At 44.0% G+C, this 13,580-nt stretch overlaps 1 protein-coding gene across 3 annotated transcripts in view; it reads right to left on the bottom strand.

Moving 5' to 3' along the window:
- Positions 1-11,241: 11,241 nt before the first annotated feature.
- The window catches only part of LOC135369259 (phospholipid scramblase 3-like), a 138,194-nt gene continuing 135,855 nt past the window's right edge, over positions 11,242-13,580 (bottom strand). For all 3 annotated transcript variants that reach the window (XM_064602870.1, XM_064602869.1, XM_064602868.1), the window contains one exon: positions 11,242-11,459. In XM_064602870.1, coding sequence (XP_064458940.1) covers positions 11,322-11,459 — 138 coding nt within the window. In that variant the 3' untranslated portion in view covers positions 11,242-11,321. The remainder of the gene's footprint in view (positions 11,460-13,580) is intronic.

Genomic DNA, 13,580 nt, shown 5'->3' on the forward strand with positions numbered 1-13,580 from the left:
TTGCAATGACACTGAAAAGCGACACCAAGAAAGGGCGCCACAAGCCCATATGAAGAGGGCGCCACCTACAACATACATAACATGCCCACCTTTTACATATAACATGGAAATCAGTGCCACTTTAGAAACTGGAAGAACAAACGTCACATTGCATAACGCTTCTGATTAAACAATGCTCAATTAGAAAGATCAACTCAAATAGGAAATGCACAGCCGGCCAAATTCAACGCACTGGGAGTCCAAAGTCCATGATGGTCATTCAAAGAACTAGAAAGGCAACAACCATCACACCCCTAAAAAAAGTAATTAACAGTTCAAGACATCGCTATCCACTCTTCCATTAAACACGTAACTTACAAATAGTCAAAACACTTCACTTATCAATTAGCAAGTTACTTAGCTTACAATTGTTCAAAACATTTAACATAAAAACTAACGAGTTCAAAAGTCCCCTGTTTCCATTAAGCACTTCACTCACGACTGATACCTTACAGGGGGCACAACCACGCGGCCGCTGCGTGTAACATATCCGTCTAAATTGACACGTCTAGATGCTTGTGGCTCGATATGACACTCAGGTCTCGTCGCAACGAATTCCTGGGGCACGGGTGCGTTACCTGTTTCTTCTCCTGGGCTTCCTTGACGTTCAGTTGTTTCGATGTCGTAATCTTCCGCTGATGGTGGTGGCACGAGTGGGAAGGCTGGCCTTATGTGGAAACGGTTGCGCCGATAGTGTCTGCCCTCACGTGACCTTATCGTGTAGGACCTAGCTCCTGGCCCCACACGTGTGATAACACCCGGGCACCAGCTGGTGTTACGTCGGTACCAGACATCTTGTTGAAGCCGAAGAGGTTGAAGACGCTTTGACCTCATATCGCCATGGATGTGTTGACGTGTCTGCCGTTGCTGCAGTGCTTTTTGTGTGCCTTGGCAGTCAAACTGAGGCATCAAGTTCGACGGCAAAGTAGGCACTTTAGTTCTAAGCTTTCTCCCCATTAAAAGTTCTGCTGGTGACTTGAGTCCATTGATGGGTGTACTTCTGTAATCCAATAGTGCTTCAGATAAGTCTTTACCGTCCTCAGCTGACTTGATCAACGAAGCTTTAATTGTCTGCACGGCACGTTCAGCTTGCCCATTTGAACGTGGATTATACGGAGAGCAGGGATTGAAGATAATGTCCCAATCTTTTAAAAAACACCGAAATTCAAAAGAATCAAAAGGCGGTCCATTATCACATATTACTATCTCTGGGACACCAAACCTTGCAAAGCATGTCTTGAGTGCGTCGACAAGTGCTCTCGCATGAAAGGATTTCATTTGCTGAACGTCTACATATTTACTGAAGTAGTCAATGACTAAAAGATACGTGATGCCATTCAGATGAAAAAAGTCCATGCCAATTTGCTGCCATGGTCGATGTGCTAGCTGTCTGTCAGCAAGAGGCTCATGCTGGTTGCTCCTTTGATGTCGTTGACAAATTGCGCAAGTTTTTATCATGTTGTCGATATCATGGTTCATTGATGGCCAATACAGTGCTTCCCTAGCCCGGTTTTTACAAGACACTATTCCTCGGTGAGCGTCATGAAGGCGGTTTAAAGCATCATTCCGACACGATGATGGAAGAACAAGACGCTGACCTCTGCATAAAAACCCATCTGTGACGTACAGTTCGTCTCTTATATCGTAGAAGGGTCGAACCTCGGGTCGAACTAGGAACCTGTGTTGTGGCCATCCGTTGTTGAGATGGAAAATAACGGCCTGCAGTGTTTCATCCTGAACAGTTGCGGCGCGTATCTCTAAAAACTTCGGCGTAGAAGCCATTGCGAGGGTGCAAACTGTTATAGGATATGCGCCCTCGTTATCGTCGATCATCCCTGCCGGGTCAGGAGCGCGTGATAAAGCATCTGCTATCGTTAGGTATTTCCCCGGAACATAGTAAGAGTGACGTTGTAATCGTTGAGACGAAGCAGCAGCCTTTGTAATCTTGAGGACACCTTATCATACGGTTTTTCTTTTAAGCCGATGAGCGATTTATGGTCCGTGTGTACTTCAACCGACCGGCCGAAGATATAGTAATAAAAATGCGTACATGCGAAAACAGCAGCAAGCAACTCCTTCTCAATCTGCGCGTACGATTGCTGTGTTTCATTCAAAGCTGCGGACGCGTACGCAACAGGGCGACCATCTTGCATAAGTACTGTGCCGATGCCGTAAGAGCTCGCATCGGTAGACAACGTGACGGGCTTCGTTTTGTCGAAGTACGCCAGTACAGGCGCCTTCTTCAGGAGTTCTCTAATGTGATCAAACTGCTTAGTCTTATTTGCGTCCCAGAGCCACGGTACATCAGATTTTAGGAGTTCACGAAGCTCACTTGTCTCCTGCGACAGATGAGGCAGAAATTTTGCGAGGTACGTAACCATGCCAAGAAACCTCTGAAGCTCTGCCTTATTTGCTGGCAGCTTCATTGCCGAAATAGCCCGCACTTTATCTTCATCGGCGCAGATGCCTTGGTCAGTCAGAACGTGCCCAAAGTACTTCACACGAGGCTGAGCCAACTGAGTCTTTGATGGATTGAGTTTCAGATTATTATTTCTGGCTAAGGTGAGGACTCTGCGAAGCTGTTCCTTATGCTGATCCGTAGTCTTTGCGGCCAGAAGTATATCATCGAAGTATGGACGAATGTCGTTATGCCCACGGAAGACATCGTCCATAGCGCGTTGAAAAATTTCAGGTGCACTTGATAACCCAGATGGTAAGCGTAAAAATCTGTAACGCCCCCACGGCGTGGCAAAGGTGCACAAATAAGAGCTCTGTGTGTCCAACGGGATGTGCCAGAACGCATGATTAGCGTCAAACAAAGTGAACAGTTTACATTTGCTAAGATTTGCTAACATTTCTTCTTCCGTCGGAATTTTATAATATTCACGTTTGATGGCTGCATTGAGCTTTCGGGGATCCAAACAAACGCGAACAGTTCCGTTCTTCTTGGGCACAACTACAATGGGGTGGACCCAGTCTGTTGACTCCGTTACTTTTGTTATGACTCCATTACTTTCCATGGATTCCAGTTCTCGTTTGACACTGGCTTCCAAAGCCAACGGGATTTTCCGGGGAGCGGACACACTGGGAGTTACTCCCTCCTTTAACGATATGCTGTATGTTCCGGGCAAACAACCAATTCCCTCGAATACGTCAGGAAATTCCGCAAGAATAGACTGGAACTCTTCGTTGCTGCTAGTAGTCCTCTGCACCTGTCTAACTCGTTTCACCAGATTCAACTCCTCACAGGATCGTTTCCCAAGAATTGCACTCACGTTCATTCGTACTACAACAAATTCTAGCTGACAGTTCTTTCCATTAATGACACAGTTCAACTGGCATTTTCCAACAATAGGTAGAGGCTCTCCGCTAAATGTTTGCACCTTAATCTCTGTTGCCTCGATCACAGGTTTGCGGGAACAAGATTCAATAACGGTGTAGGGTAACACATTTACATCAGCACCAGTGTCAAGTTTAAATTCAATAGTGCGATCCTGAATTTGAACACTCTGTAGCCATTGAGATGAGCTTGAACGGGACAAGGTGTCAATAGTGAGCTCACCCAGTAGCGTTTCGTTGTCCGTGGTTATCCCATCCGGCGTAGCAGTGTCCAGCATATCGATGCGGCGCGCTCCTGGGAGCCTCCTTTGGCGACACATTCTAGCGAAATGTCCGAACTTTCCGCATGAAAGACGGTGCATTCCATATGCGGGGCAGTGCTGTGGACGATGACGCAAACCACACCGTGAACATGAAGCTGAATACTGTCTGCCGGAGGGCTGCAGAGGTGGGCGGTTCTGAAGCTGATAAGGCTGCGACTGCAACCCAGGAATTTGCGATAAAGGACGAAAGCGGTCTTGTTTAACTAACTGGCGTTCACCTCCATGTGCGCGACCTTGATGCTGTGCGCTCCGTCCTTGTTGCCACTGTTGCTCATGTAATGCGCTGACCGATACTTCCGGGCCCATATTGTCTATATCGCGCATATGTTTCTTGGATATTTCAGCTGCCTTGCAGAACTGTACAACCTTCTCCAGCGAAAGGTCACTTTCTCGAAGCAGACGTTCTCGAAGTGCCGGGTCCCTTATCCCCAGAATAATCCTGTCTCCGATCAGCCGACTTGTTTTGTCTCCAAAATCACACCTTTGCGCCTGCAGCTGAAGTTCCGTTACATATTCGTCGATAGATTGACCTTCCCGCTGGGCCATCATGTTGAAGACAGCCGTGGCATGCGTCACATTTTTGTACGGCAAATAAAGTTCGCCGAACTTTCCCAGGATGTATTTCACGGAATCCGGGACACTTCTTTCCGTTGCGCCTTTTTTCGTCGAGACACTTTCTTCTGTTGTGTCTTTTTTCGCCGAGTCAGTTTCTTCTGTTGCTGGCTGAGGCGCAAAAGTCTTGTAGATATTTCTTGCCGTAGGCCCTAATGAATGAAGTAGCAGGGCGCGTCGAACGTTGTCTGGCTTATCGGAGTACTGACAGGCGGCTTCGTGTAACTGATAAGAAGTTTTCCATTCTTCCCACGCCTGAGCCGGATTATCAGTAGGGACGAAATGCGATGGTGGTTGCACAAAAATGTTAGCCATTTGTAAAAGGTCCAACTCACTTTCCCGCCAAAAATTCCTGTGTCCCGGACCCCACTTCTGACACCATGTTATGTTCTGTAACAGACGTGGGCTTAACATCCTGTTTAATGATGCTGAACATGGATTGCACAGTCCTTTTAAAGAGATTTCCCAGGAATGGCAATGACACTGAAAAGCGACACCAAGAAAGGGCGCCACAAGCCCATATGAAGAGGGCGCCACCTACAACATACATAACAAAAACAATAAAGAAAAAAGAAAAAAAAACAAGAAAGAAAAAAGGAAGGAGGCACAAAAAGGTATATTCGCTTGAACCGCAACGGGTCAAAAAACATTGCAAAAACGTTTTTCTTGTGCCGGTCATCGGCATTCAGCAGCCTTTCTGAACCGTGATGTGGATTACAGGCCCAAATAATGACAAATGAGCAAGCAAGCATCCTCGCTGCTCACGTTTTGGTCACTTTACGTCGTTTGAAGTGCAAATTGTTGCGCCTAACACTAGCGCCACATTCGCGTTCAAATTGCTCCTCTGTTGAACTGTCCTTGTCGGCTCGCATGGCCGCGCCCACGAAATAGGCAATCAGCTGTTCTCGTTTTCCGGAGTGTACACCAAACTGTTCACACTTCAAGGTACAGATACTTAATCCGAGTGGGAAAGCCTCGGCGGTCTTCCTGTGGATTCGTGGGTGCATCAACGAAGATGGGCATAGTTTTCGGGATGACTGTGTTCGACAGCTGATATCTGTGCGCTGAACTAACTTCTATTTTTTAAAAACAACTTCAATATATTGCAGTTGTAGCGTGATAGTTTCCTCGGTTTTGTCGCATATTGCGTTCACTGTATGTGCTTTTTCTTTTCGCCAAGTGGTGTAACCCCCGCTTTGACTATTGCGGCCTCCCTAAGGTTTATGTGTCAGTTTTGGAAACACTGATATTGTTACATGTGACACATTGTAGTGTACTGCAGCCAGCTTCATTGTTTGACTGATAATCTGCACGGTTACTTCTTTAATATTATTTTAATTACTTTCATCTGATACTGTACCATTAAATAGGATAGGAATCCATTATGGTTTAGAATTATTTTTCCGTTGCAATGTTCCCACACTGATCTTGGTGACAAGTTGTCTCTCATTAAATTCCTTTTGGGTTGTATTTCACTCTGCTTACAGCGTAATGTGAGAATGAGAAAATGTATGCTTCACATGTTCTCAGCATCCTCTGCAGCAGCTGCTGCTGGGCTTAAAATCCAGAAACTACACACACACAAAAAAAAAACTGTAGAACAGACGACACATCAAAAAAGGACACGACAAAATGATTGGGGCTATGTTATGCTATACTTTTTTTTGTGTGTGTGTGTCTCTGGTTCTGCATTTTTGTGAACATGTGCCATGTTGCCGGCACACTTGCCCTCTTGTCACAAAAACACCCTCAGACATAAAAATGCAGACAAAAAAGTAGAGAACTCCAACTTAACATAACAAGAGAGAACAAAGATGGGGACACAGGAAGCTTCTAGAGTCTTGGCACATACGCAGTGACCCCTCGGTTTATAACAAAAACTGTGGCCCCGAACAATACTCCCATTTCCTTAAACAGTGACCGGTTGTGCAATCTCCCATTCAGTTTGGCACTGATGATGTCCGTCGCATGACGGATGGAACGTCTGAGTAAACCTTGTTATTTTGTTATGTTAAGTCTACTTTTTTGTCTAGTTATGTCGTCTCCCGGCTTTTGGAGTATTTTTGCATAAAGCTGCAGGTTGTGAGAGGCACATAAACACTGCTTACATTGCTAACCTGTCTATCACAAGACATGTGAAAGGATTGCAAAATTAAAATTCAGTAATACAAAAATGATTCTGAAATACATAATTCCAATAGAAGGGACAGTAAACATTGGAATAACAGGTAAAGGTAAAGCACTGAAGTGTTGGCATTCTTCTGATGGTTTATGATGTACTGCTCTATTTAACCCATGACATATATGTTGTCAAACATTAACTTCTTGCATTCAACATCAAGATGCTATACCTATTCCATCTAAATGACTCGTCTTTACACGGATCTTTACACACCATTTTGGCACAAAGATTTGATATCGCTGCTTGTTGGACATATCAAGCAAATACTGTGCCAAAATTGTGTTACCTACATGACATACTGCATCTGCTGAGATATGTTACGGGAGAAATACTCCTGAAGCGATTAAAGGAAGTGCATACGAGTACATACGCTTTGCAAAGTTGTTTCAAAGTTCCAAGTAGTTGTTACAAAGTATGTTCGTGTTGAATTGGCAAAGCATTTGTCATCTCATGTGAGAAATGCGAAGCCGCAAGCAGTGTTGCATGGCCATGTTCACAATGGGCAATGACGCTTTTCACTTTGCGTACCGCGGACTGACTATGCCCAATGAGTGGTTCGCAGTGTCTATGATTCATGTAGACCATGGCAACTACCGATGAACTTTGCACATTGTGCAATGATATCTCTTGTGAATGAGACAAACCTCAATATATTCCCACGTAATTTTGATCCTACAATTAATCGAGTTGAGGGTTTCAGGTATTTAGGTGTGCACCTCTCTTCCGATATTTAGTCGAAATCACACAGTAGTTACGCACCCTCTAAGTCTCTTAACAAAAATTGTCTTTTTGAAGTGGACATGAAAACTACCTTTCGCAGACAGTACGCTGCTGGCATACAGAGCCCTTGTACAAAGTGCCTTAGAAACGGTACAAATGATAACGGTAAAACAAAAACAAATGACATCACACTATTCAACAGAGCCACCAATTTGGTACGGCTGAGCTACGCTCAAAGCTGGGGGGACGAGTTCGCGTCTAAAAGGCACGGTCTTGAGGGGATTACAATGATCTCTGAAAGGGCATGCGACTTTTGGTCCAACTTTTCTTTCAAGAGGAGGCAGCGAACAAGTGCCCATTCGTGGATCCCAGCTCTCCCCTTCCGATTTGTTTCGGTATCAGTCCGTCTACCAATGTCATGATGACATTTATATTCTGTTGAGTTTCTTACGTGCTGTCCGGGACATGAATGTAGGTAGGTATGCCAAGAAATTTTTTTATTACAGTCAAACTCCTTTATAGCGAACACCTTTTTAACGAAAATACCGCTACAGCAAATTTTTTTGCGGTCCCGCTGGAGCCCTATAGGTCCAATAATGGACATCCTTTTTAACGAAAATACCTTTACTGCGAATTTTTTTTGCTGTCCCCTGAGTTTCGTTGTAAAGGAGTTTGACTGTATTAACATTTTTTGTAGTTTGAATCCCTCGAAAAACCATTGCACAGCACGAGAACACAAAGGCTACATGATGACCCAGTTTCACCAACGTTTTCAGCATCTGAACTAAGATGAACGGTCATTAACTATCTGCTTCACTAAAGGAGTTATTACTGAGATATTCCGCTCATCACCGATGGAAAAAAAGAAGTGTCTGTCAAGTTCAAGAATTTGCAACCCTTGATATTGGTTCAGTTAACGAGAGTTGGCGAAACCGGGCCTATGGAAGTCACCGAAACATTCATCACATCACAAACCAAAGTTTGTAAAAAGAATTGAGTGCTAGCATGACGTTTTGGCAATTGTGAGTAGCATTTGAACTGCTGCCTATGTAGCTCCAGCATAATTACGAGTAATTCAGAAAAAGTCGTACCAAATTTAAGGGTACTCTACTCTATCTTCCTCTGCATGGTACTAAAAACTGTGATGATTCCAAGTGCTCGTCGTCTTGACCCAGATTCTGTAGAAGATTTATCAGCCATTTGTGTTCCTATTTGTGGTACTGTGGCAAACTAGCCACTCCACCTACATACCAGCATTCCTAGGTTACACAAAACATGTAGTTGAAGTGTATACGAAGAGGGGAGTCAAGTCCTGTAGATCACATAAACAAAATACAGAAACCGACACTGAAGATTATTGTTTAAGTTTAATTTGTACAAGCTTTCGCGTGGAGGTCCACGCTTCCTCAGGTAGGACCTGAGGAAGCGTGGACCTCCAAGCGAAAGCTTCTACAAATTAAACTTAAACAAAAATCTTCAGTGTCGGTTTCTGTATTTTGTTTATGTAACCTGTAGTTATAAGAGTGGTTTAAACCACCTCGCAGAAGTTGCAGATGTTCATCAACTTTATTTTGAGATGGACAGGGAGTTTCATTGCCTAGGGCGATACTCTACCCCATAGCTGCTTGTGGTGTGAGGAAGGAAATAATGTCCCATGGAGTCCAAAATTGCCAAAAGAGCTTTGAGAGCAGGCATTCGTGGGCTCGATTTAGCCATAAGCCAAGCAATTTTATGTGAAAATGGCAGTTTGGAAAGCTTGGTAGTGTGGGCAGTGACACAGAATATACTCTGGGTCTTCTACAGCACTGCAGTGACAGTATCTGAGAGAGTCAACTTGCCTCAGATAGTAATGACACTGAGCTGTAAATGCCCCATTGAGTCACGGTCCATGAGTCACAGTGTACCATCTTGGCGAGAAGTGTTTTGTGGCATCCAAAAACCAAGCTCTGGGTCAACATTGCTCAGTATAGACGGGAGGAAAATGTCAGTTGTCCATTGACAGGAAGACTATTTATACAATCTATTGATGTGTTGGTGAACGACATCTGCTGTCTACATGACCACTAGCAGTCCTTTGCTATCTTTCACTGTGATTTAGTTAAACACCTCCCTCATGTGACGGTGTTCCCGGCACAGTTTTACCTTGCTGAACCACTTTTCGCGGCTCTTATCAAACATAACATTAGCGGTTCTTCGTAGGCTGAGGCTGAGGAACGCAAGAGACGTTTACATGATGTTTACTTGATTACCGTCGTGACAAATTGTCGACACAGCAGTTTTCCGGTACGTTTTATATGTTGCTCATCCTGGACATTTTTCGCTACCCGATTTCCTGTCCAAAACAGCTACGACTGCAATGTCACTTCACCCATGAATTCCTTCATGAGTTGCACGCGCGTGTTAGCACACCAAGTCGTTACACGTCTGAAAAATAAATACCTGACGAAATCGGCAGAAGAAACATATGCTTTATTAGAGCTTGCAGTGATTATCCTTTTTATGAGCACATCGCGCAACACCATATACGGCTCCATCGTTACTCCATTTTCTCAAATAGCCTCGTCCTCAATGGTAGCCGAACGGCCGAACCGCTGAAGCATTGTTTTCCTAGTATTCATACGCGTGGTTATTTACGCCTGTAACTTAATTAAATTAATGAATAATTAAGAGATACATGCTGAATATGACACAGAGTTGTATAAAGACTCGTTATTCTGGAGTGTGACCCTCTTAAACACTGATTTTCTCACGTAAAACCAGGCTTAACACTGGACTGCATAGACCAATTGTGAGTTATTTTGACAGCTTGGATTTCAAAGGATTGGAATTTGAAGGGTGGATTTCTTAGCATGGATTTCAAAAGTTTTATTATTAAGAGTGGGTAACAGGGTACACCCGTTACGACCTAGGTCAGCATAGCGTCTGATAAAGGGTATAATAGGTGGTAAAAGCAATCATCTCCAAATTGCTGCAAATAGCGTACGCCCCCTCGCTCACCGAATCAGAAGTGGTAACCCTATCATTCGTGGTAGAGAGTGAGGCAGCAGGTAGAACTTTGCAACCTTTTAGGCACACCATATGCGACAAATATAACCTCCTGAAAGGTATAACTGCTCCACCCTTTTTTCTGAGAGTGTGGGAGGAAACCGTGCCCCAGAAAATTGCACCAAAGTGAGGATGTCATACAAACGAGTGTCATATTAACGCGTGTCGACTATCATGCAAGTAAACTGCAAGAACTACGTGAATGTCTCTATGAAAAGCTGTCCGAACCTGTCGGTTGGTTCCGGAGGTTTGTTCTCGTAAGTTGGACTTCCAATGCTGTCTATAGATTCGTTCGCTTTACTTGCTTATATAGATTCTTCATATAATGCACAGGTACGAGACTATAGTAACTACACGTGTGTGGTGTGAAATTCCAAACGGAACGTTCCAAATAGCCCTCCGACTGTTCCGTGTTTCAGGTGTTGTATGTCCAGTGAATAAGGATGTAAATTCTCGGGAGTGTTAACCTTTATGGGCTGTACACTCTTAGAAATGAACTTCACCGCATAGCACACTCCTAGCCAACCATAATCTCGAATGATATCGTTATCTGCTCTGATTTGCTGAAAACGGGAGGCGTACGCCACTTTTGTGACAATTATGAACCGCATAAGTGTCACAGAAAAGGCGTACGCCTACCGTTTTGAACAAATCAGGGCAGATAACGATATCATTTGAGATGATGGTTGGCTAAGAGCGTGCTATGCAGTGAAGTTCATTTCTAAGAGTGTATTTCTGCATGCTGTTATGTATGGTTAAACCACACTAGATACATGTGACGCCGTGGCATGCATAGCAGTGCCTGGTGAACGATATCTGTAATTGAGACAAGTAATTGGGACATTGGGACATGTAATTGAGACGGTCATCTGTAATATGCCAAATTGCATATCGATGCCATGTAGAGCTCTAAACTAAAAAAAGCGTTAATAGTGACGGTTAAGAAAGCAAAAAAAAAATAACAACAACTGATGCATGTCGTATATATACTTCCTTTTACTTGAACTTCCACGACTACATTCCTAAAGACGTGGCGCTCGTGCAAAATTGTCTATTGGGGACTAAGAGCGGAGTGCGTCGCGCAGAGCCAACGCCCCCATCTCCCACCAGCAATCACAGGTGCAACAATCACAATAGCAACATTCGCAATCGCAGCAGGTGGCGCAGTCCTGGGACACTTCGTCGTAGAACATGAATCGCTGCCGAAAAGAAAATAGAAATGGTAAGCAACTTCATCGTTCCCTTTCTTACCGAAAGCATAATACGTATTTGCAATCCGCGGGATTTTCAAGTCGCTCTGCGAAATATTCACTTTTGTGTACACGGAACGTTTGGAAAATATGCTTTGCTCGGATTCGCGCGACTTCTTAAAATCACTGTACAAAGCAGTATTGTGGGGAACGTAACGAAAGTGTGGAGCACCACACTATGATATAAGCGTTATCAATTCGATCCCCGTACGCGATTAAGGGTATGTGTAGAATTATCCCCTTTTTAGTGTTTTTGTTGCAATGACCTTACATACCAGTATGTACCTGTCGAAAATTTAGAACCGTATTGCAATTTACCGACTCGCTATAGGAGGATAAGAAACGGGAAATGCGTGTGTGTCAATGGGATGGACAGCAAGACCCGCGGCCCTTTTTATCCATATGCATACAAATGATGTAGCCTAAATTTTGCCACGATGCAGAAATCTCCTTCGAGTTCCGCTCGGAAAACATGTTCTTCCTACCTGCACTCTTAAAAATGAACTTCACCGCATAGCACGCTCCTGGCCAACCATCATCTCGAATGATATTGTTACCTGCCCTGATTTGTTGAAAACGGGAGGCGTACGCCTTTTTTGTGACAATTATGAACAGCATAAGTGTCACAAAAAGGCGTACGCCTCCCGTTTTCAACAAATCAGGGCAGGTAACAATATCATTCGAGATGATGGTTGGCTAGAAGCGTGCTATGCGGTGAAGTTCATTTTTAAGAGTGTAGCTCACGAGAGCATATCAGCACTGTTACTGAGCGCTGTGACCGGAAAAACGTGTGCACTAAGCTAATAAGTCCTATTTTGCTGGCCATGCGGAACATTATTTAAAAAATTGTGCTCCTTTAACAGTACGATAATCACGATATACAGGCTGCTCCACGGCACAAAGGTAACTCCGGCCACCCTGTCGTCATCATGAAAGTTTGACTCGTAAAAACGGCCTTCCTGTTTCTTTTTTTTTTTTTTTTTTTGTCTGCACGAAAACCCTGTGCGCGTGGTGTTATATAGAAAAAGGGGATATGTCATGCTTCTGTTAATTTCTACTGCAAATTTCTGCCAGATCACGCACGCAGAAACGATGCTAATGGGACATGCATGTAGAGTAGGCACATGTATATATGTGACATATTTTGCATTTGCGTTAGTCGACGTTTTGCCTCGTTCCTCCTGCCTGTCCAAAAATTATCCGTTTTCATCACAGAATTGCCCTTTCCGAATCGCGGTAGACGTTAAGGACACCTTCCCTACACTCTTAGAAATGCACTTCATCGCATAGCACGCTCCTGGCCAACCATCATCTCGAGTGATATCGTTATGTTATCTGTACTGATTTGTTTAAAACGGGTGTTTTGTGCCATTATGCACGGCACAGAATAGGCTCTGCCTCCCGTTTTCAACAAATCAGGGTCGAGATTATTATCATTCGGGATGATGGTTGGCTAGGAGCATGCTATGTGGTGAAGTTAGTTTCTAAGAGTGTACACTCTTAAAAATGAACTTCACCACATACCACGCTCCTAGCCAACCATCATCCCAAATGACAACGTTCTCGCCCTAGATTTGTTGAAAACGGGAGGAGGAGCCTATTTTGTGCTCATTATGCACGGCACAAAATAGGCTCCTCCTCCCGTTTTCAACAAATCTAGGGCGAGAACGTTGTCATTCGGGGTGATGGTTGGCTAGGAGCGTGCTATGTGGTGAAGTTCATTTTTAAGAGTGTAGGGTCTTCGGTAGCGCAGTGAGAAAGATGCCGTAACCAAGAAAAAGTAGCGACCCGTCTATAAAAGATAGTGCACTAACCCCGTTCGAAAAAAAAAAAAAGCTGTTTAGGAAGAAGGAATACATGTAAAGTTTAGAAGTAAAATGCGAACGAGGTTGTGCATTGCTGTTGCAAACAGGCCGGTTTCACGTCAGTCCGGGCAGGGAGGTCCCATCCACCTCCAGTATTTTCGTTATATATACAGGGTGTCCCAGAAAACGTGTCATTGAATTATAATAAAAAAACTACACCACCTAGAGTCATGCCGTGAATGACATTTGTTCTTACTGGGTTTTT

The sequence above is a fragment of the Ornithodoros turicata genome, chromosome 9 (assembly GCF_037126465.1).
Source record: "Ornithodoros turicata isolate Travis chromosome 9, ASM3712646v1, whole genome shotgun sequence".
NCBI lineage: Eukaryota > Metazoa > Arthropoda > Arachnida > Ixodida > Argasidae > Ornithodoros > Ornithodoros turicata.